Source organism: Siphateles boraxobius, unplaced genomic scaffold (genome assembly GCF_051911475.1).
Source record: "Siphateles boraxobius isolate OS27281-9 unplaced genomic scaffold, OSU_SipBor_1 8, whole genome shotgun sequence".
NCBI lineage: Eukaryota > Metazoa > Chordata > Actinopteri > Cypriniformes > Leuciscidae > Siphateles > Siphateles boraxobius.
In genome coordinates this window covers 33,382,609-33,407,028 of record NW_027509208.1, presented here as the reverse complement: position 1 = coordinate 33,407,028, position 24,420 = coordinate 33,382,609, and the positions used below count along the sequence as shown (strand labels likewise).

At 39.8% G+C, this 24,420-nt stretch overlaps 1 protein-coding gene across 24 annotated transcripts in view; it reads left to right on the top strand.

Annotated features, from left to right (window-relative positions):
• The window catches only part of ptprk (protein tyrosine phosphatase receptor type K), a 238,228-nt gene that overhangs the window by 72,415 nt on the left and 141,393 nt on the right, over positions 1–24,420 (top strand). For all 24 annotated transcript variants that reach the window (XM_077221141.1, XM_077221139.1, XM_077221143.1 and 21 more), the window contains exons 3-4: positions 5,257–5,528; positions 23,519–23,600. In XM_077221141.1, the coding sequence (XP_077077256.1) occupies positions 5,257–5,528; positions 23,519–23,600 (354 nt within the window). The remainder of the gene's footprint in view (positions 1–5,256; positions 5,529–23,518; positions 23,601–24,420) is intronic.

Sequence of the window (24,420 nt, the reverse complement as noted above, 5' to 3'; positions counted from 1 at the left end):
CACGCTCTGGTGGGTGGTATATCTCTGGGGCGAGACCCCCTGATTACTCGTTTCCTTCGTGGCACCTTGAGGCTGAGGCCTGCAACTCGCACTAGGGTACCGGCTTGGGACCTGGCAATGGTCTTAGAAGGCCTGTCTGGGGCTCCCTTTGAGGCCTTAGATTCGGTTTCAGAAAAATGTCTTACTCTCAAGACCATCTTTCTGCTAGCTTTTTCGTCCCTCTAAATAGTCGGAGACCTTCAGGCCCTTTCGGTTTCCCCCACTTGCCTTGAGTTTTCACCGGGGATGGTCAAGGCTTTCCTATATCCAAAACAGGGATACGTCCCTAAGGTGCCGACCATGATTCCGAGGCCTATTGTGCTGCATGCTTTCTGTCCTCCTCTTTTTACCTCTTCGGACCAGGAAAAGCTGAACCTCTTGTGTGAACACTTATGTTAATCGGACTCTGTGGAGAAGATCCAATCAGCTATTTGTTTGTTTTGGATCACCCAAGAAAGGTCTTCCTGCTTCTTAACAGACGGTTAGCAAGTGGTTAGTCGAGGCTATTTCACTTACTTACGAGTCCTCTGCGGCCTCCAAAGCCTTATTATGTGGGGTTTCTCTCCAAGACGTTTGTGAAAGCGTCGTTGACGCATCGCGAGTTCCCTCGAAAGGGAACGTCTCAGGTTATGACTCCAACCATAGTTCCCTGAGAAAGGGACCGAGACGATGTGTCACCCTGCCATACTTCCTGCATCGCTGTGATCGGCTTGCTTCGGCAAATTTCGAAGCTAATGGCGGTTTGCACCGGATGTGCTTTTATCATATCCTCGTCATGACGTCACCCGCCCGTGAAGATCATTCTTTTCATTGGACTACTTTTCACAGATGCTTCAGACGCATTCACGCTGGGGGCGTTCCCAAAGCGTCATTGACACATCGTCCCGTTCCCTTTCTCAGGGAACTATGGTTACAGTCGTAACCTGAGACGTTTACTATTTTACAGATTTATTTTTTTATTTTCATTTTCTAATTATTTATTTCTAATTTTGTAAATCTTATATAAAATAAATATATATATTTAATACCAGCAATTGTTATGCATGTGCTATTTAATATCTTTTAAATTAAATAATTAAATAATATGATATCATATGGATCGGCTTTATATCAGCCTTGCTGCTCTCTTGGATAACGGTAGGCTATCGGTTATCAAAAAATTTAGATAGGTCGACTTCTAAAAAAAAAGTATTAAAAACGTTTTAGTGTGTACTGTTTATATTTATTAAATTATTTAGTTTTGACTGTATTGCTGCTGCCCATGAAGAGCATTTTCAAATCAGTCATTATGAGTTTCCATTTCATTTGGATGCTCCCTATGTAGACATGCTGTTGGTAAGATTGAGGTTTGAGGTTTAAGCAGGGAGTGGATCTGTGTGTAGATGTGTGTAATTAGTGGTGTGGTGGTTTAGTTCTCTGTCCAGTGCTCTGCATACTAACATAAACCACCGCTCTGCACTCGCTAAACCAGCCTCGGTCTGAGCTTTGTGGAGGTGCACTCGTGTTCATGTTTTCTTGTGGCTTTGAGAGCCGGCCAAACCTTCTCGTCTAATATGTCCAGCCTTCTGTCGTTGCTCTCGTCGTTTTCTTCACCGTTTTACACTGAAGTGATTAATGAGCAGCGCACATACACATTCTCCAACTCTCCAGCACATGTTCATAAGGAAGCACTTACATAAATCAAAAATCACTCATGGACATGTTTCATTTTCTGCCAGTAACTCTTGGCTGAACGATAGTGCCATCTGATACGCCGGTTAGTTCACGTCACCAACCTTTGACCTTTGGGAAGAAACAAATGTTTACCCAACGGGCGTTTATAGAGGAAACGGTGGGACACACACACCTCATGACATGCACATGGCTGTTCTCACCTGCAGTCATTAGTGTCTCGCTGTGAGCGCTCAGAGAATAATTCAGTTATTCTGCCAGCATCCGCAAGTGCTCTGTAACCCAGCTGTAAGGGGCAGGTTCACTTACCTGAGATGCCCAGCGGATAGTTTAACTTCCTGTTTGTACAGTTTGTATTTAGCTTTATTACAAGTCTGTCTGAAATACTTGATTGTGATTAATCAATGGTGTCTTTCTGTGGTCTAATATTTGCATATAATGACTCTAATGAGAAGAGCGTGTGGGTGGAGTCTCTCTGCAAATGCACTGCTCTCCCAACCAAATCAATCAAAAATCACAACCAATCAGAAGAGCGTGTAGGCGGAGTCTCTCTGCAAATGCACTGCTCTCACAACCAAATCAATCAAAAATCACAGCCAATCAGAATAGTGTGTGCACAGAGTCTCTCTACAAATGCACTGCACTCGCAACCAAATCAATCAAAAATCACAGCCAATTAGAAGAGCGTGTGGGTGGAGTCTTTCTGCAAATGCACTGCTCTCACAACAAAATCAGTAAAAAATCACAGCCAATCAGAAGAGCGTGTGGGCGGAGTCTCTATGCAAACTCACTGCACTCACAACCAAATCAATCAAAAATCACAAATCTTTGTCATAGAATACTCTATGTTTGTTCACAGTTTGAACATTTATTTTCAAAATCTAAGGTGAATCATACATTGTCGCTTTCAGTATGGCTATACATGATATTCATACTGTATTTTTTGACAAATGCTTGCAGGAAATATACCAAATATGTTTCAAATATGAAGTGTTGCTATAGAAAGAAAGGACAGGTAATTGTTTTCCTGTATAATATTTCTGTATTCTTTTTAAAATATTTTGACAGTGATGAAAGTGTGAAGGAAATATGTGAATGAGTATTGCAGGCCTTAGTCCAACCAGTCAGGACTTTGATTTTGTATTGGAGATGTTCAGAATCCTGTGTGAATTATGTCGGTCTTGCGGTGAGATTTGGAGCGCTGGAATCAGGAGACAGAAATAATTGGTAGGGTTGCTAGCAGCTCTTGGCCAATTTGCATTTGATTCTCCATCTTTCCTGGTGGTCTGATCCACACTCTATACTTATAAAAGCAAGAGGCTTTCTTTCACCCAGAACTCACCTGTAGAGAGAGAAAGAGAAACATGTTCTCACAGAGGAGAACAACTCCTCATAGATCTCATGGATGTGCTTCATCTGCAAATAAAGCCCAAATGAAAGCTCTTTCTGGCAACTTCTGCAACTTTACATCTGTCTCCTGAATAAACAGGCTATCTCTGTCTCTTAATGATCACTGCTTTAGACATTTGCTATTTCAATGGAAATAAAAGACGAGCAGCAGTGTTTCAAGACACTTACACCACACTGATGTTCTCAGCTGTGGTAATGATAGTCTACTTCATTCTGAGAATATATTGTCAAAGACAACATGAATCTTCATTCACAACTCATTTATTGTCTACGATGTGATGTGACATGATACATGATGATAAAATACACCAGCGTTCAAATAATATTTACATTTGAAAAAAAAGCTGTTTTCTATGTGAATAGTAAAGTGTCATTTATTCCTGTTTTCAAACCTGAATTTTCAGCATCATCACTCTAGTCTTCAGTGTCACATGATCCTTCAGAAATCATCATAATTTGCTGTTTTGTAGCTCAAGAAAATATTTCTGATTATTATCAATGATGAATACAGTTATGCTGCTTCACATTCCTGTTGTTCATTTTGTTTTTCAGGATTCTTTGATGAATAGAAAGTTCAAAAGAGCAGCATTTATTTGACATAAAATCTTAAACATTATACATGTCTTTACTCTCACTTTTGATCAATTTAATGCATCAAAATGTTAAATTCTTAAAACAAAATATCTTACTGAGCCCAAACTTTTGAACAGTAATGTATATAAAACATATTTGTAAAACATGAACAGTCCCATTGGATGCAATCATTTTTTTGTTATACTGTTTATATGAATAATTGTTTTATAAAGATCCAGTATGTGGTGACGGTGACAGGTGTGTGTTTTTATCAGCTAGGGTCTTTAATGCAGCTGAGAGTCTGGATTCTTATGTTATATCTCAGAGTATTTTTTCCCAACCCACATGACTTATGGTTAGATAAAAATAGTCAAAAGTAATTTCAGAGACAGAGAAAATGATTACACTTGAAAGATTCTGAATATGGAATAACATGCACCTGATGAGCTGCACACAACATGGCCAGGGTTATTTATTTAGGATGAGTTTCATCTAGGCTTTATGTCTAGTATCTGACAGAAGAGACGAGAGAGAAAGAGAAGATCTTTGCAGAGAGAGAGAGAGAGAGAGAGAGAGAGAGAGAGAGAGAGAGAGAGAGAGAAAGAGAGAGAGAGCTGGTCATCTCTGGTTCTGGCCGTGGAGAGACAGATGAACAGATGTATGTTCATTTGGACAAATGCTGGTGAAGTCTGTGCTCTCGCCGCCTGTATCCATCCTCTGGGCATTTGGGATTTGAAATCTTTTCCTCTCAGTGCAATCACATGCTTAAAGAACTGGAACTAGATCCTATATGGCCCTGTCCGACTTGGCCGATAGCTGGAAACCATTTCTCCGGTGGAGTGATTATGAAAGCATTCTGTAATAAGCACACGGCGAACTGCCAAGTGTACGAGTCTTTGATTCTGAAGTTCAGAAATATTGTGTCCCCATGTCTGAGTTTATATCTAGCTAGGATCCCACGTGAGTTCTCAAAAAATTTGCTTTGCTTGCTTTTTAGCAGATGACACTCACTACGTTTTCTATATTCCTTGGTGTGGCTTTGTGACATTTGCTTTACTCTGTATTTTTGTTTGATTACAACACAAAATCTGGTTCAAAACCTAAACGGGTAGGGCTGGAAATCTGGTTTAGTACTTAAATCCAGTTAATTTAGGAATATCTCAGCCGTAATGTCATGCAACAATCTGGTGATTTTAAGAATCAATATTGAATCATTGATTCTTTGATCCCAGAATGCATTACGACAAGCTTAGTGAAAAAAAGAAATGTCAACTTTAAATGTTTTATGCGGTGTTAAAAAATCTGCATAAAACATAAAACAAAATATATATATATATAAATAAAAATAGCTCAATCTAATGACAAATGGATCAATGTTTGGTGTGTGCTTGTTGTTCATATTCTGATTAGAGCATTACTTTAAACACAAATTCCTTTGGATGCAAATTAGGCACTAATGAGATTTCATTCAGTGTGGACGCTGCCTATGTAAGAAGCAGACAGCAAGGCAGACACTCACGCTTTTGAGTTCTTCACATGTGTTTCCTGTCTCCGTTCTACCAGGCTCGTACATGATGGTGGACACCTCTCAGCATGATTATGGAGAAAAGGCTCGCCTGCAGCTGCCGGTGATGAAAGAAAACGACACTCACTGCATTGACTTTAACTATCTGCTGTTCTGCCCGGACGGCTCCAGCTCCGGGACGCTTAACATCCTGGTGAAGGTCAACAAGGGCCCGCTGGCAAACCCCATCTGGAACGTCACGTCCTGCACAGGCCGAGACTGGATGAAGGCTGAGCTCGCTGTCAGCACCTTCTGGCCCAATGAGTATCAGGTATGCAAATCACCAAGCCAATCAAAAGATCTGGCTTGTTTTCTGTAGACAAGATACTATATCTGATGAGGTTATAGAGATGCAAAGATACTAAAGCCCCGATATACTCATGGTGAAGTTCTTTATCATTCTTCGCTCATGGGTAAAATGAAGTTTGATATAAGTTTGCGGTGATATGCTGTTAGCGATCATCATGACGCCGTCCACGCTGCCGAGAGTGAATATTAGATGAATATGTAAATATATGCTGCACTTGACTAAAAAAAACACACAATAAAATTGACAGCGGTGAGAAAACAGCAGTTCAGAAAGCATCTGATCTTAGTGATGTGAATGTTTGGACCAGCTCTGTGATTCAGCACTCCAGTCACGTCATGTTTATTTATACAGTACTTTAAACAATGGATTGCTGTAAAGCTAGCCTGGATGCCAGCTGAACTTAGCCCCGCCCACAACATTCGGTCTGGACTTGATCCGTTGAGAATAGTGGTCAACCGATATGGGTTTTTTGATGGCTGATGCCGATATCTTAGAGAGCAGGGTGGCCGATGGCCGATATAAAGATATTTATATTTATATATCAAACATATATACGGGCGGCGCCGCCCGTCAAAATAAAAGTCTGCAGAGCCGTCAAAATAAAAGTCCCGCTTCCAACACATCGGCCAATCAGAAAAACTTATCGGCCGTGGCGATATATCGGTCGACCACTAGTTGAGAAGCAAGTATGCCCGAACCAGAGCTGTTCGGACCAAACAAATTGTCAGGGCGGGCTTTATACGATGATGGACAGGTGATCAATAACGTAATTATCCACGTCACCAAAGAGCGCTTGGGTTGAATTCTTTTACAACAAAGAATGGATGGCGCTGGAGAATTTAGATGTGTAGATTCAGCCATCACATCTGTTATAGAAGATGTAGACAGCGCATTCATTTTAAAAGAGGAACAGAGAACCGCGATCAAGGCATTTGTCGATCCGATTGAGTGCAGAGGCATTTTCTTTCCTTGTTTGGTTGTAACACGCCCCATAATCACAGCCCAATGGAGCAGTATCAGACTCACATTCTGAGTAGAGTCTGAGTATGACTACGTCAGGCTACTGTAAAGCGGCAGTTTTACAGTATTAAACACAAAAAACAGTGTCAGTGTCGCTTTCAGTTAGAATTACAGCTTCAGTTTCTACTATAAAGCAGCTTTTCTCCAGTGTGTTCATGTTTTTTACTCGCGTCTGAACAGAAGAAATTAACCGAGGAAGATTTACACCTCAAAGAGGGCGGAGCCTCAGAGCCACGCCCACCTTTCCCGGAAAGTTCGCTTTGACAAGCTGTTTCGAGTTCCTGGAGAGCAGATTTTGTTGAAATGACATCACACCAGTTCATCTTTGATTTCGCTTGAAGTATATTGGTTCTTGAAAGCAAACTGAAGCAATTTTCTAAAGACTTTTACCTCTAACTGTGAGCTCGAGATTCAGAAGAGGTGTTTTCTTGTGTTGTCGCACAGTAACTCCTGAAGTCCATGTGGTGACATATTCCTGGCGTCAAGCCCTCTAAACAAAAGTACGAGGAACGGGATCATAATGGATGTTTTGCTTGTAGGCAGAGCTGGTTTAGTTTAAGTGTGACCGGAGCTGATTTATAGGAATCTAGCGGCTCTGTTGAGCTTTTCAGTCATATTCATGTATTCATATATCATTACTAATGTTTCCTTGCATGTGTAAAGTAACAAGGAGAGTTTCCTGCTGGTGAAACTTCTCTTTGGGTCAGTGGAGCTTCTTCACGGGACTTTTGTTTTTCAATACAATCGCTTTTTATTGTCCAAGTAGAGTAGTATTTAATCCACTGAATATGACTCTCTTCTCTTCTCTTCTCTTCTCTTCTCTTCTCTTCTCTTCTCTTCTCTTCTCTTCACTGTTGAATGTGGGTGTGTATGTGTCAGTGTTTGCCTTGCGTGTGTGATCTGACGGGTTGTTCTGCTTCAGTGTGTGTTTGTGTGTGTGTGTGTGAGACGGTGAATACTGAAAGCCTCCTTCTGTGTTTAGACTAATTGGGAGTCCTGACTGATCTCGTCCCTCTCTCTCTCTGCTGTCTCTCTTTCTGTGTGAGAGACAGGATTTCAAACGCTGTGAAGATTCAGTTTCTTTATGCGTTTAGGGCGTCTTTATAGTGTCCGTCTGTTTGCTTCAGCTTTATCAGTCCTACATGTACACACACCTGGAGGGCCTCTACTGGCCGTCTACAGACATTACACATCTTGCTCAGAGGAGCTGTGAGGAGACGCTTTTGTGATTAATATTGCATGATATTTCCGAGACGAGCTAATGGATCAGGAGGGCTTGTTTCTTCATGTCTGGATGTGATTTCTCACAGTATAAAGTATATTCCACCTGCTGCCCCCCTAAAGCCCCGGAGACGTGTCCCTTCTAATGAGTCCAGGCATGTTACGTCCCTTCATCACACTCTCTCGCTCGCAGTCCATCTCTAAACCCTGGTGTGGGCTTGTAATTTCTTGTCCCCTTTAATTAGGCACTGATGAGTCAGATCTGTTGCTGGAGTCCAGTTTATTTTAGCTGAAGACCTGATTCACTTTGGTTTTGTTTTCTCTGTGCGTAACTCCTGAGGGAGTCTTCCTGCGAGAGCGCTACACTTCCCCGATCAGATCGTTAGTCACCACGTCAAACGGACTGGCTTAATGAGCTGGACACCTGCCCTCGGTTACTTTCAATTATTCAATGTCAGATTGTCTGAAATCACGCCAAAGCGCAGAACTGAAGTGTTTGAGGAAGTCGCTCGCGTTCGCTGTCATTAACATTGTCGAAGGGAATGAGTTAACGTGTTGCTGGCATCCCTTTGGATTTTTAATCATTCATGGGAACTGAAGGATGACCAGTCACAGTCGCTAAACTTGAGAGAAGAAGTTGTTTTTCTGTTTTTTCTTCTAAGGCAAATAATGTTCATGTTCCTTTGTGGTTTCTCTGGCTTATGATGTGTTCTTCAATAATGTTCTTTGAGGACGCAAAACAGAAATGTGTGTCATCAGCAGGCGTGTGTGTGTGTGTGTGTGTGTGTGTGTGTGTGTGTGTGTGTGTGTGTGTAATCGCTTTGCTAATTAACTAATTAATTACTCACTCACTTGACAAAAAATATAGAATCTGAACTTTACATGCTCATTGGTGATCTGACTCCTAACCATTGCTTTATAATTCACTAGCATACCAGAAATGTTCCGTTAGTTAAGAAAACAAAATTAAAGACATTTCTTAAAGTCCCCCTGTGGTGAAAATCCAGATTTGATTTTAATATTGTTTATGTCTATGTGGTGTTTTTAATATGCTTTAAGACAAACCACGTGTAAAATCCAATCAGATCAATGTGTGATCGTCAACGATTGCATCTCTGAGCTGTGTGAGTGAGTGGAGGCGGGGCTCATCTGCATATTCATAGAACCGCGTATACTAAATGAGGCAAGGGTGTCGAGTTACATTCAAGATATTTTAAGGCATGAAGACATTTTTTATTTTCAAGGAAAAAACTTTTAAATATGTTATTTTGGTGATCAAAGATGAGTTTTAAGGGATACAGTTATTGACTACTGGGGGACTTTAAGATTAATTCTAAGAAATGCAATTTTTGAAGCATTTTCTTAAGAACAAAAAATAAGACTTAGGAAGCTTTTGGCTTTGGCTTCGATTCCTTATCAACTCAATGACTTGCTAGACTCGGTGTTGTGTTATGTAAAGCGGCATGTATTTTTAAAATAGCCCGCACTCTTGATTGGGACACTTTTTGCCATTGAGATTACTGGGAAAATGAGTGTCCCAATCAGGTCATTTTAAAGAGCCTGTCCCAAGATGAAGCAGTCTGTTCATCTTTCCTGTGCTCATGAACGTGTCCTGTTTACTTCTGCTCTCATACGAGCCCAATGCTGCTGAAGTGCTGTCATTTTAAAATGAAAAACAATGTTCCTATTTGGCATGTTTTTGTCCTTACATGAGTTGTTACTGGATTTTGAATTCAGCAACAAGTCATTTTAGGCATTATAATGATGATCATTGTTTACATCATGATTCCACTTCAGGGAACTTGTGCACATTCCTTGTTATAGTAATATATATTATATGTAGTTAGTTTTACGCTGTAATGTTCAATATTTGAAACAACCCAATAAATTCATGAAACATCTTATCTTTGAAGATTTACGGCAAGCTGGAGGTTAACATATCAACTAGGAGAATTAAACAGGTATATTTGTGTAACTCCCAAACCATAGTGAGTATTTGTATGTGTAATTAGGAATGTGCGAAATTACCTCATTTATTTAAAATTTGAATAGTTACCTGAGCGACTGGTTGACTGATCATGTAAAGGAAGGGCTGTGTGATTAAGCTGATTTCAGGTTCATCTGACCCCGATCGGCCGTTTACATTAGGCTTTTTCTTACATTCATGATTCACAGGTTAAAACGTTTTACTTCAAATTATTTAATATATGCTAAAATTATTGCCTGTAATCCCACAATCCAATATATGATAAAAATTCAGTTTCCCCAACTGTTGGTTAAGGATATTTTGACCATCACTACACCATTCTGCACCTCTAGCCATAGGTTAAAGAAGGTCTCGCACTTTTCCCAGGCTTCACAGCTCCGTGTGAATGCCGATGTCCCACCTTCTCCCAAAACAAGATCCCTCAGGGCAGGAGATCCCGGAGGGGTTCGGAAGAAAGTGTGAGGGGAGTGATTTAGAGGGTGTGTGAATGTGTGTGTGTGTGTGTGTGTGTGTGTGTGTGTGCGTGCGTGCGTGTGTGTGTGTGTGTGCGTGTGTGTGTGTGTGTGTGTGTGTGTGTGTGTGTGTGTGTGTGTGTGTGTGTGTGTGTGTGTGTGTGTGTGTGTGTTTGTTAGATAAAGGCTGGGGGTGTTTTGTGATAGTGTTGAGAGCTCGCATTTAGTCAAGGTCAGCACACATAAAACACACACACACACACACACTGTTTTATCTTGTGTCCAGCATAGCAGTAATTTATAAGTTGTTGCCAGCTTAGATTAGTGTACAGACTCCTGTGTGTGTGTGTGTGTGTGTGTGTGTGTGTGTGTGTGTGTGTGTGTGTGTGTGTGTGTGTGTGTGTGTGTGTGTGTGTGTGATACGAGCGTTTGAGGAAGTGTATATTGTGTCTATGTCCTCTGAATATGATACAGAATAATATCTTATCTTTCTCACTCAGCTTCACTAACCAACACACATACACACACACACACACACACACACACACACACACACACACACACACACACACACACACACACACACACACACACACACACACACACACACACACACACACACACACGCACGCACACACTGTAGAGGTTTTTCAAGTGAAACGCATTATTATTATTATAGTCTTGGATATTCTTGCCATTTTTTTTTTTTGTGGAAACATCCTCATTAAGTTTTTTCAAGCACTTTTTATATGTCTAGGTGAGAAACACGAGCACACGTGTGTGTATTCATATCATTGTGTGGATTTCCATAACATTAAGCCCAACATACACACGTTTGACATTGTTTTAAGCTGTTTTTCCCCATGGACGTGTTTAACTAACACTATGAGATATCTCATCCTCAGGCCATATGTCTTGTTTTGAGTTTACACTACGACAAAGAAAGAATTCCCCCTGAAATTAAACTCATCATTTAACCTGTATGCTGTTATTGTGTAAGGAACACATATTCACCGATGATCTTCCCCTCCCTATTATTTCTCTCTGTACAGTGTTTGAGTCTCACAGAGAATGGTGTATTTTTCTGTCGTCTGGCCAGATAATGACATGTTCTTAAAGTCATTAGGCTGATTACTCACACTCACTCTATTGTCCTGATTTAATGTGCTTCACTGTGTCTCTCTCTCATTCCTCACCTCAGTGTTGTAGATCAGCTTCAGTTCAGTTCAGCCGCTGGGTTTCAGGGTTCTGGTAATGCTGCACACATTATTCAGAGTATACTTTCAGTCTACTTTAGGTGCACTTATCAGAGATATACTTTACAAAATTATACTTAAGTGTACTTGGGTTATGCTTAAAAGTAAGTCTATATTTGGCCTATAGTTAATCATTATTTCAAGATACACTTAAGAAAAGTATTAATTGCATTCTTGACTTGTAGAACTGTTTAATAGATAGAGTAATATATTTAATTTTAACAGAGTAGCGTATTAAGGACTTTTTCCACATCTATTGGTTGTATTCAAACATTATTATTTTATAAACTTACATGTTTAAAGCAACAAGTCAGCTTTGTGCTGGATTAGCCTTAAAGTCATTAGTACATGGGTGGAACTGAACCTGATCTTTTTTCTACACAGTTCTATTAACCCACACAGAAACATATAAACGTGGATGATTTTATTAGCAATTCTTCTAAGGTGTGAGCATATTGTAACAGACTTGATTCATTCTGGCTTATAGGCCATTACCTGAATATATAATTCTGCATCTTATCATAGATCATTAAGTCAAAAGGATCAAGTCTCTTTATGTAATGCATAAATCATTGCCATAAATCCACTGGTAGTGTACATAGGAGTTAATTTCAATGCTACTAAATAGTACAGGTAAAACCACGTAACTCCATTGGCTCTTCAAACTGTCAGTCAAAGCTCATAGCTCCGCCCACCTCTATCATGCATGAAGTGCTGCTCTCAGTTTGAAGCGTCTCTGCTTGTTTGCAGTTCAAGAGTAAATAAAGAACTGATGTTTGAATAAGGACAGTGTTTTCTTTACTCTATAAACACTGTATATATAAAGGCTAATGTTTTATGTATTTGAGGAATTGAGAAAAGTCTCTTCGTCTGGCATTTGTTGTTGAGTCACAGTCAATACTGTCTTAAACAGCCCGGGTGAAACACTTCATCTTTAATAACATGAGAACAGAAAAACTGAACGACTACATAAACACAGTAAACTGCACAACTTGTAAGTTGATGAAAACGTAATGCAATGCCTCAAGTCAAGTCAAGTCACAATTATTTATATAGCACTTTTTACGATACATTGTTTCAAAGCAGATTTACAGCGATAAAAGGAAATGAATGCAACCAAGATTGTATTGGCTGTCCAGCAGCTCTAGAAGAAAGTCATTGTCTAGCTTAAGTAAGTCCAGCATTGATTCGTTTCTGTTGTAAAAATCATTAGTTTTTAATTTAGGGGCCGTCGATACGACAGCGTTTTCAAATAAATACAGAAAACTTTTTATGCTTTCACAACTCATACAGGTTTGGGTGAGGGTGAGTACTTGATAACAGAATTTTTATTTTTGGGTGAACTGTCCCTTTAATGATAATGGTAGCCCTTTATTTTACTGTCCTGTTCCCCCGTGTACATACTTTGTACTTATTAATAACTGGTAATAATAATTAATAATAATAATAATTTGTTACATTTATATAGCGCTTTTTCTGGGACCTCAAAGCGCTTTACAAAGAAGGGGGAATCTCCTCAACCACCACTAATGTGCAGCATCCACCTTACTGGTGGAGAGGAGACAGTAATGAAGCTAATAACTAGGTACTAACCCTGAACCTACACCTAAACATGACCTTAACCCATGTAGTAACCTTATATTATCCAGTACTGTCTAAGTTAAGTTCACTGTAAGTACACGTACTGTAAAATAAAGTGCAACCATGATAACAAACAATGTAAACAACTTCTGAAGTAACGAAAACATTTTAAAAGACACCGAGAGTCTTCTTTTAGCGAAGCGGTAACTCTTGGTCTTCAGACGGATCACTATCTTTTCATCCGGCATTGATCAGAAAGATTGAAGGTCTGTCTTCTGTTGAAGAGACTCGGCTTCAGGGTGATCTCCATAAGCTCAGAGAGCGAGAAATGACAGATTACAATCTGAACTGAGAGATGAAGTATCGCCCCGTCCCGGGCTGATGGATCTGCTGCTCGGGGAGTGGGATATATTGCCCCTAATGGGCCAAACGATGAAGGACATCTCGCTCTTCGCTCGCTGACAGACCCGCCAAATGAAAATAAATAAAAATAAAAAACGCTCCCCACGCATCACATTGGCATCAATAAGGATTTTTCCTTGCTCTCATTGTTTACTCAGAGAGCTGTGGTAATGATCACCACCGCCAATGCAAGTGTGTGTGTGTGTGTGTTTGTGTGTGTGTGTCTGTGTGTGTTCTTGACAGGTGAAGAGATGAGAGCTCAGAGCTCAATGTTTGGTGAAATGATGCCAACAGGAAGAGGAAAGTGTGCATGCATGTTTGTTTTTTATATGTGTGTATCTGAATTACATTTTTCAGTAACACTCAATAAGGTTAATTAGTTAACATTCGTTCACTACCTTAGTTAACATGAACTAAGAATGAACAGTGCTTCTGCAGCATTTATTAATCTTAGTTAATGTTAATTTCAACATTTACTGATACATTATTAAAATCAAAGGTTGTATTTGTTAACATTAGCACCGCTGTAATTAGTGCTTTTAAAAGTCACCATGGAATGAAAAATTATTTTTATTTTCATGGAATATTGCAGTTTTTATTACTAAATGATTTATCAGTGAGCATCATTATTGTTTTAAATTCATGTTCCTGATAATCTTGAATCAGAATAACTTCCTCTTGCAGCATCTCTTCTCTTCTCAGATGATAGGGCGGGGCAACCTGTCAATCACATGAGATCCACCAATAGCAAACCACAATCATCCAATAATTCCCCACAGACACAATCAAGCCCCGCCCACATTTGTTCTGTTTCCAGAAGCCGTTTCACTCGAATATACGACACGATAAAAAAGAAAAAATCAGCACAACTTACAATTCATGCCGAGTTTAGTTAATTATCACTAGTACTAGTGCGAATAGTGATGTGCTGAAATCTCTTAACAGTCTTAAAGTTGTGTGTGTTTGTGTGTGTGTTGTCCTGCAGCGTTTGAGTGATTCCTCAGTCATGTGTGTTGTTCGAGCAGAGTGTGCTGCTACTTTACTGAGAGATCATATTTTCATGCTGCACTAGAAAACGTGAAAAACTCAAACAGATTTAGGAACCATATATATAAACCTTACCAACCACCCAGAGACAACATAGCAACCAGCCTGAACATCTTAACAACCACAAGCTCTAAAACACTCTTGTTTAGACTGAATACATTCACACATGCAGATACACAGTCATCATGTAGGTCTTTCTCTCTCTCATCATAATGTTCCTCATCTTCGGTCTGAGAGTGTTGTATGTGTTTGTGTGTGTGTTTGTGTGTGTGTGTGTGTTTGTGTGTGTGTTGTGAGTCATCAGCCTTAAGCGATATTGATTGTGGTGCAGGGCTTCAGATGTAATCAATGTTTCATAATTTAATGCTCTGAAGAGTCATTTATGTCTTCAATAAAAACATGATGGATGATTGTGTGTGTAATGGATGTTTAGACATGATGCAGTTCAAACACACACCCTCAAAATCCCCGCTCAGACTTTTATCACTTCTCAAAATGTAAACGCCGTCAGATATGCAGTATTTATGTAGAATGAAGTGTGTGTGTGTGTGTGTGTGTCTGTCTGTCTGTCTGTCTGTCTGTTTGTGTTTGTGTTTGTGTGTGTGTGTGTGTGTGTGTGTGTGTGTGTGTGTGTGTGTGTGTGTGTGTGTGTGTGTGTGTGTGTGTGTGTGTGTGTGTGTGTGTGTGTGTGTGTGTGCGTATGTTTTAAAGGGGTAATGAACTGCATTGTTTTTTTTTAATAATGTTCCCTGGGGTGCCCTTATAATGTTAGTGTGATTTTTTAAAAAAATTTATTTATTTGATTAAAATATGATTTTACCAAAAATTTAGAAATACATGGCTTTTTCCTACCCTGTTTTAGTCCTCTGATTTGAACGCTTTGTTTGAAGGGGCGTGTCACTAATTGAGACTTCAGTGTAAACGCCCAGTGCTGTGATTGGCTGCTGTGAGACTTCAGTGTAAACGCCCACTGACGTGATTGGCTGCTGTGAGCCTTCAGTGTAAATGCCCAGTGCTGGATTGCCTGCTGTGAGACTTCAGTGTAAACACCTACTGCTGTGATTGGATGCTGTGAGACTTCAGTGTAAACGCCTACTTCTGTGATTGGCTGCTGTGAGACTTCAATGTAAACGCCTACTGATGTGATTGGCTGCTGTGAGCCGTTAGTGTAAACGCCCGCTGATGCGATTGGCTGCTGTGAGCCTTCAGTGTAAATGCCCAGTGCTGTGATTGGCTGCTGTGAGACTTCAGTGTAAACGCTTACTGCTGTGATTGGCTGCTGTGAGCCTTCAGTGTAAATGCCCACTGATGTGATTGGCTGCTATGAGCCTTCAGTGTAAATGCCCACTGATGTGATTGGCTGCTGTGAGACTTCAGTGTAAACGCCCACTGCTGTGATTGGCTGCTATGAGCCTTCAGTGTAAATGCCCACTGATGTGATTGGCTGCTGTTAGTCTTCAGTGTAAATACCCACTGCTGTGAGACTTCAGTGTAAACGCCCACTGATGTGATTGGCTGCTGTGAGCCTTCAGTGTAAATGCCCAGTGCTGGGATTGGCTGCTGTGAGACTTCAGTGTAAACACCTACTGCTGTGATTGGCTGCTGTGAGACTTCAGTGTAAACGCCTACTTCTGTGATTGGCTGCTGTGAGACTTCAATGTAAACGCCTACTGCTGTGATCGGCTGCTGTGAGCCGTTAGTGTAAACGCCCGCTGATGTGATTGGCTGCTGTGAGCCTTCAGTGTAAATGCCCAGTGCTGTGATTGGCTGCTGTGAGACTTCAGTGTAAACGCCTACTGCTGTGATTGGCTGCTGTGAGCCTTCAGTGTAAATGCCCACTGATGTGATTGGCTGCTATGAGCCTTCAGTGTAAATGCCCACTGATGTGATTGGCTGCTGTGAGACTTCAGTGTAAATGCCCACTGCTGTGATTGGCTGCTATGAGCCTTCAGTGTAAATGCCCACTGATGTGATTGGCTGCTGTTAGTCTTCAGTGTAAATACCCACTGCTGTGAGACTTCAGTGTAAACGCCCACTGATGTGATTGGCTGCTGTTAGTCTTCAGTGTAAATACCCACTGCTGTGAGACTTCAGTGTAAACGCCCAGTGCTGTGATTGGCTGCTGTGAGACTTCACTGTAAACACCCACTGCTGTGATTGGCTGTGAGCCTTCAGTGTAAACGCCCACTGCTGTGATCGGCTGCTGTGAGAGTTCAGTGTAAACGCCCAGTGCTGTGATTGGCTGACATGTTTGCATATGAAATAGCCAGAATTACATGTGGATCTCTCTTGTAAACTTTTAGCACGCTTTTACTATTAAAGCTCTCATGGTTAACTAATCGAGTAAAGTGTTGATTTATGTGATTTAAGTGTTGAAAGTGTGGATCTATAACATAGGGTTGGGCGGTATTTCGGTAATATCGTATACCGCGGGGTCTTAAAATAGCAACAGTATCAGTTTCAATACCGACATTACCGGCACTTATATATAATATATAAATATAATTTATTCAATGCCTAAAAATGCTTATGTAGTTGTCATCAAGTGACAGTGTGGAGGAGAAAGAGCGAGAGAGAGACGGGAGAGGCGGTAAATACTGACGAGGCAATTTGTAAATGTTGCAATAAAAAAGGTGACTGCGAGAGATGGAAACACCTCTAACCTAATGTCGCATCTCCGAAACAACCACCCACTCACTGCTGCGAGGATGCATTTTGCCCCGAGTTCATTAAATAAGCACATTAGTTTATATTTGTTAAAATATTATAATGTTATTTTTTTTTATGTTGATAATGAAAACTGAACAGCACGAGTAAGATGGGATGCATCGGGAGTCAGACATTGACCACTTAATTAAGTTTCATTTTGTAAAAGGCCTTTCTTTAAAGTGTATTTCGTTTTGTATAAATTGTATCTTAATTTTAATACTTTTTTATCAACCAATTGCCTGGATTTAATAAATAAGAATCAAATATAGCAGACAACATAATCATGACATGATCGTGCACTGGCGCGCATCTGTCACTTGCATTGAAATCTCATCATAAATTAACCGAAACTCAGTGTATGTCTCACAGACATGACAGATAGGCCTATATCTAAATAAAGCTTGAAATTTCATTCAAAACGAAAAGAAATAGGCCACTCGCTGATTATTTAATCCATGATGTGCATTTCTCTCTGTTCGCGTTCATACGGAAATGGCGATCATCAAATTAAACGAAACTATTCAAAACGAAAAGAAATAGGCTAGCCTACTCTCTGATTATGTAATCCATGATGTGCATTTCTCTCTATCGTTCACTATGGAGATGGCGATTCGTCAATTTCTTTAAACGAAACAATTCAAAAGGAAAAGAAATATAGGCAGCATACTCTCTGATTAATCCATGATGTGCATTTCTCTCTATAGGCGCGTTCACTACGGAGATATCAATCGTCAATTTCTTTAAACGAAACAATTCAAAACGAAAAGAAAAAGGCTAGCCTATACCTTCTGATTATGTAATCCATGATTTGCATTTCTCTCTATATATGCGCTTTCACTAGGAGATGGCGATCGTCAACTTAATCTTTGCAGCACTGACAGAAAAGTTGTATTAATAAAAATCAATGGACGCGTGTCAACGGATTTACAAATGCACTTCTTGCTTGTTGCTTGTTAATTTAATTTAAATGAATTAATAAAATGAATACAATTGTCATAATTAAAATAATTAAATATTATTAAATGTCCCATTTTTGCTCATTTATAAATAGTATTTATATCTACCACCCCCTCAGAACCTGGGTTCAAAAATTATTTGGCGCCACCATATTATAACGGCCCACGTATTAAAAATAGTCGAGTCTAAATAGGGCTCCGGCTCATAATTACATTTAATGCCGTCAGCCGGGATCAGACGGGCCGAGCTTCCCTTGCAGTCTTAAAGAAATCCCCACTGGTTGATTGGTTGACAGAGAATCGCCACTTGCGCGTAGAATGACAACATAAGAAGCGTAATTTTTTAATATGTTCAAATATAATACTACTGTTATTGGGTCACGGAATGTAGTTTTAAGTGTTTTTCAGGCGAGAATGTAGTTGTTTAAAGCTGAAATCTGTGGTTTATTTATAAAGATTTATGAAAATTTGATCCAGGATGTGAGATCGATTCCAGGCGATCAGCGGACGCTCGGCGCTCATGTACCCCGCCTGGAACAGCCTCTGCTCGGCTAGTCCTTCTGATGTGTGCCGCCGACTCTGACGTCTCTGTTGTGGTTAAACATGAGATATAATTCGTCTTGTATTCTGTAGACGTAGATGTTTGGTCTCGTGAATCTATAATTTGTTCCCTGGCCAATCGTTTTGGCTGAGGGCAAAGTGAAGTTTCATAACTTTATATATTTAGGCTATTTAACTTAACCGTTGTAAGGTTAGACTAGAGCGCTGACTTTGTATGTTTGACTGAATTGTTTGCTTTATTTCTTATTGTATAGCTTCTTATACCTTTTAATTATACTTTTATAATGGCTAATGTTGATAAAACTTTAACAAAAAGAGTCTTGTTTGAGTTTTGTCATTTTTTTATTTTTTTACTGTGAAGATGATTACTGTAATGTTGTTTACTGCAACATATGTTGTTTAGTACAAATGCACATATTGCCTGGACTATATTAATATGTTTAATATTTTGTGACAAAAAGCCACATGCTGAGAAACAAGAACAAGATCTGCTGTATGTCATACATTGTTGTTTACTGTCGCTTTCTTCTTCGCGAGAATTTGACATCAATCGCTTCTTTCCGGCATGGGCTACACCGCGCCTATCAAGTATGGTACTGTTGGTGGTGGAAACGCAAGCCGGATCAGGGTTAACCATCCCGAATCGTACTGTACTGTACCGTACCGCTCGGTGGAAACGAGCCAAAAGAATCCACAGTTAAATGTACTGCATACAAATAAATAATGCTCAACTGAGATATTCACATTGTTGAAAAAAAAACATTACCACATTCCTAGTATTAGGATCTTTTGGAAGGTAATGTAATTTGTGGTCTATCCTGTATAGCTCTCTTCTCGTCATCTCAACACAACAGTGGGCGGGGCCAAAGTTACGACCAGCAAGTAGGCGTTGTCTTCTTCTGCAGAGGTGGTCTTTCACTACTCTATTACGTCATAAAGAGACGAGTCCTTCACTGGGCTTGGTAACAACAAAAGCTGTTTTTGTAATAACAAGGAAGTTTTCAGTACTTACAGGACTTACAGGATATTCTTAAAGTATGATGACCTCTTGTATGTAAAAAGTTCAAGGAAAATTTTATTTCTCAGTTCATGACCCCTTTAATTGTTGGAGTGATGTCTGCAGATAATGGTGTGTGTGTGTGTGTGTGCGTGCGTGCGTGCATGTGTTTTTTAAGGGTTAGAGTGATGTCTGCAGATAGTGATGTGTGTGTGTGTGTGTGTGTGTGTGTGTGTGTGTGTGTGCGTGTGTGTGTGTGTGTGTGTGTGTGTGTGTGTGTGTTTAAAGGATTGGAGTTATGTATGCAGATAGTGATGTGTGTGTGTGTGTGTGTGTGTGTGTGTGTGTGTATTCTTACAATGATGTTCTGATTGACAACAAAGCTGCAGGCTTTCTCATCCAGACCGATCTGCCGTCAACATGACAATAGGGCAAACAAACACACACACACACACACACACACACACACACACACTGCGTGTGTGTAAAGGGGGATTGGTCTCTGTCAGATTATCATCTAGACAAGTTTTAAGGCCTTGTGTTTTCTGAGGTGATGAAAAAATATGGTGAGAATAAACATGTCTTATTACAAGACTTTTGTTTAGAGATAAAATCTTCACATTTGAAGAAACGTCTAAATAAAACATCATCATTAAAGTTGTTATATTTCAACTTTAAAGCAGTTTGACTCTGGCTGATGCGCTGAGTCAGCATGAGCGTCTCTGATTCATATTCATCCCATTTAACCTGGAAACAGAACAGATTCCACATCAAAACTACAATTCAAACATAACACTCTTCATTCCCTTTTCTAATAGCTTCTTTTGTCCGTGTCTGCACGTCTGTCCTCATACAGTGGATCGTCATTATCACTTTAAGGTTATTTGACTAATCGTTTTTGGCGATGATAGACGTTTCACATGTTCTTGTTCCAAATTAATAGAGAAAGAAAAGCAAACAAACACACTTATACATGCTCTCATTGGCATATCTGATCTGAATATGTCTTCTTTCTCCCAGTATTTCCCACCTGTGTTTGTTAATGCACGAGTGCATCAGTCTGCATATGTGCAGGCTTCACACACACGCGTGTGTTTGTGTGGAGTTGACGTGAGGTCAAGCAGTGACATCCTGCTTATGTGGCCCGCTGTAGATTTAGAGACTACATGGAATATTTGCACCTAAAGAGAACTAGTGAAGGCAAAAAAAGAAAAAAAAAGAATTATATATATATATATATATATATATATATATATATATATATATATATATATATATATATATATATATATATATATGTGTGTGTGTGTGTGTTTATGGTGACTAAATTGGTTTCAGTTTTGCCTTAACATTCACAACCAGCCTCATTATTCAGGGCTCTTTATGTGGAAGAGTTCAGGAAGAGTTTTGAAACCGCTGACAGTGTTGAAGATGTCTAGTCGTGCGCATCTCTAGTTCGAGCTGCTTTTGTCCGGCTCTGATGGGATAATTGCCGGAGTGCAGGATGTCACCCAGCCTCCCTCTGTCCTGTTCTCTTCTTTCTCACTTAGTTTTTTATCCTCTGTTCTTTCCCTCTCTTCTCATTTCAGCAATTTTCACTCTTGCCAAAGCCTTTTCCTCAGCTGAGACTCTGTCTAGTCTTTCAATCATCCTCTCTGATGACCGCTCACAAACACAGAAATGTCAGGGAATCTGGGAATAAAATTGAGATTTTCAAGCCTGGAAGAATCAGTAAAACCTTAAAAGTGATGGAAACTTCTGCACTGAATAGATTTTTTTCCTCCACTCACAATATGGGGCATCAAATATTACATTAGCTGGATATTGCAGATGTAGAGGAAAACAGGCATGATAATCTGTTGAAGGTCAACAATTATTGATTGTTTCATTGATTATTTATATCAGTCTATTAATTAACCTTTTAATTTATATGTTCATTCATTCATTCATTCATTCATTCATTCATGATAGCAAATAGTACATTCAAAATGTAGATTATTCAAAAATATCCATTCTTTCAATTCAGCCAAGAGGTCACACAGTGATGAATCAATCTTTGTCTGGTCACATGACTTAACGTGATGTAATTCGCAGGTCAGAGTTCACCAAACATGAGCTTGTGTTTGCGTTCTAATGCATTTGCATGTGTTTGAATGGAACGGAAAGTGTATTGTGACGTCCCTAAACAATAGCTATGTTTCCATCCACCTATTTTTATGTGCATTGTGGAATATCGCATAAAAAACCATGGATGGAAACGACAAGATGCACATGAATTCTTAAACCCCCGAATGCACTTAATTGAGGCAGATTAAGTGGGTTTTATCAGATAAGAAGACATGCACATAATCTATGATGGAAACACATTTACCAAATATATCCCTCGATGTGCAAAAACAAACTCAGGTGACTTTGCCTCAGCAGAGGCTGTGATTGGATAATTGGACTAACCAGCAGACCAATCGCATCACAGCATCTCAAATGTTGGGTTGGTGTTTCTGAAATGCCTGAGTCATAGTCTGTGATCAGAATGATTCGGTTTAATTCCTTCCAGAAGCGTCTCACAAGATTGTGTTCACAAACACCAGCATCCCAACACAAGAGACCATGAAAGCGTTTATTGTCACAGTTTCTTCCCCAATTTTAGCACTGATATTATCTGATAGTTTCCCAGGAAGTGAACACATGGGATGGAAACACTGCAAGTGTTTATGCCATATTCCAACTTTGAATGGAAACATTGCTGCAGGATTGTGACAGGATTCTGCATATACATTGGCTGATCAGCAGAATTACTGTACGAGCGAATCCTGTAGGATTAACTTGAGCGAGAGAGAGAGAGATAACGGCTTTCAGCCAGAACACTTTTGAAGATTTACATCATAATCGCCTCATAAGCATTACTGACCAAGAGCGGCCCTGAGATTTGCTTTGGAAATGTCAGAGGCATTTTAAGAGAGATCATGTCTATCAGTATTCCCTGGCTCAGACTGCAGATGGCCTCGCTCTAATTGAAACGGCTTCTCCTCTGTCCTGGCCTGATACGGGCAGGTCACTTTCAGATTGCTGCAATCTTGACGCCATGGCACGACATTAAAGGTTCATTGGAAAAGCGCTGTTCAAAAGCCAGACCTTCACGTCGAGGTTGAATACTGAGCGAATTCAACTCCGTTCAGTCATACTTCAATTCAGTAATGAAACCTAAGACTGACCTTGCCATTTCCAGGGTTTTCAACGACGCCGCTTCTGTCCTCCTGTGGCTGCTTGATCAGGAAGATTTTACTCCTGGAAATGAGCAACTGTTTGGGAAAATCTGTTTTGTCTTTGGAGATTAACAGAATGAGATTTGCTGCTTAGTTGTATATAAACAGGGACTATCTCTGACAGCTTTAAAGAGCTCAGGAGAACGAGTCCTGAGACACAGAGACTTCTCTGTTTCAGGACGGGGAGAATAGAAGAGAGATAATGCTGTTGGATGCTGTAGATTAACAGCAGATTATCAACACAGGAGTAGTTTTCTTACACATGGGTCATTTCATTTCAGAGGTGTATAACAGGGCTAGATTACATTTGTTAAAAAGAAGCACTCTTGAGCACTGAACTTATACTTTTTTTAAGTGCACTTAAATTGCCATTAATTTCATTCATATTATTTTATTTTTTTAATAGGGTTAGGGATTGGTTTATTGGTGCGTTCATTGGATTGATTCAGCTGTATGAAGTGAATGGCAGCTCATCTAAAAGACACTTTTCTCTGTGCAGGTGATTTTCGAGGCGGAGGTGACAAACGGCAGACGAGGTTTCATTGCCATCGACGACATCCAGGTGCTCAGTTACCCGTGCGGTGAGTTAGCAGAAACAGCACGTGTGTGTGTGTGTGTGTCTTTCTGTCTGTGTGTGTGTGTGTGTATGGTATAGAAGTCTAGACTGGTAAGAACGTTCAAACCCTGCACCCCTATTATTTAAAGCAGCTGTAATTTCCTTAAAATCACACACTTCAGGAAGTCAAACTATACCTGTCTTATAACTGACTCTTCTTACTACACTGAGACAGTATTTTAAATACCTCATGAAATCAAGATCCATGGTGATCCATACGTAATACTGTAATACTAAAAGATGACTAGCTAATGCAAACTTTTAGCATACATACACAGGCAAATGAACAATGTTTATTTTCTGAAAAAAATGAATAAATAAATAAACTGGAATAACATTTCCTGGTTTTTACTGTATTTGTGATCAACTAAATGCAGAAGAGACTATTTTCAAAAACAGTAAAAAGATCTTCCCAACCCTTAACTTTTGTTTGGTAGTGAGATATAGAATATTTGTGGTCGGGCCAGAGATGCAGACACAGATTTCATTTTGAGTCTCAATATGAAATAGTCTTTTGATAAATTTTTAAAAGTGAAATATTTTCAGGGAATGAGTGTTAATCACGTGGCCATCATGTCGGCAGCGGGAAGTAAAGAGCAGCGCAATCAATAAATGATCAGAGAGGACGCATGAGCACAAACACAGAGATAGAGCTGGAGCAGTTCAGATCCTCTGAGCACTGAAGTTTGTCTGATATATAATTAGCCCTTATTGCACGCCAAGTGCTGCTCTTAACATGCAGCGTTTAGGGGTCAAGTGACACACATCAGCAGACACACACGCGC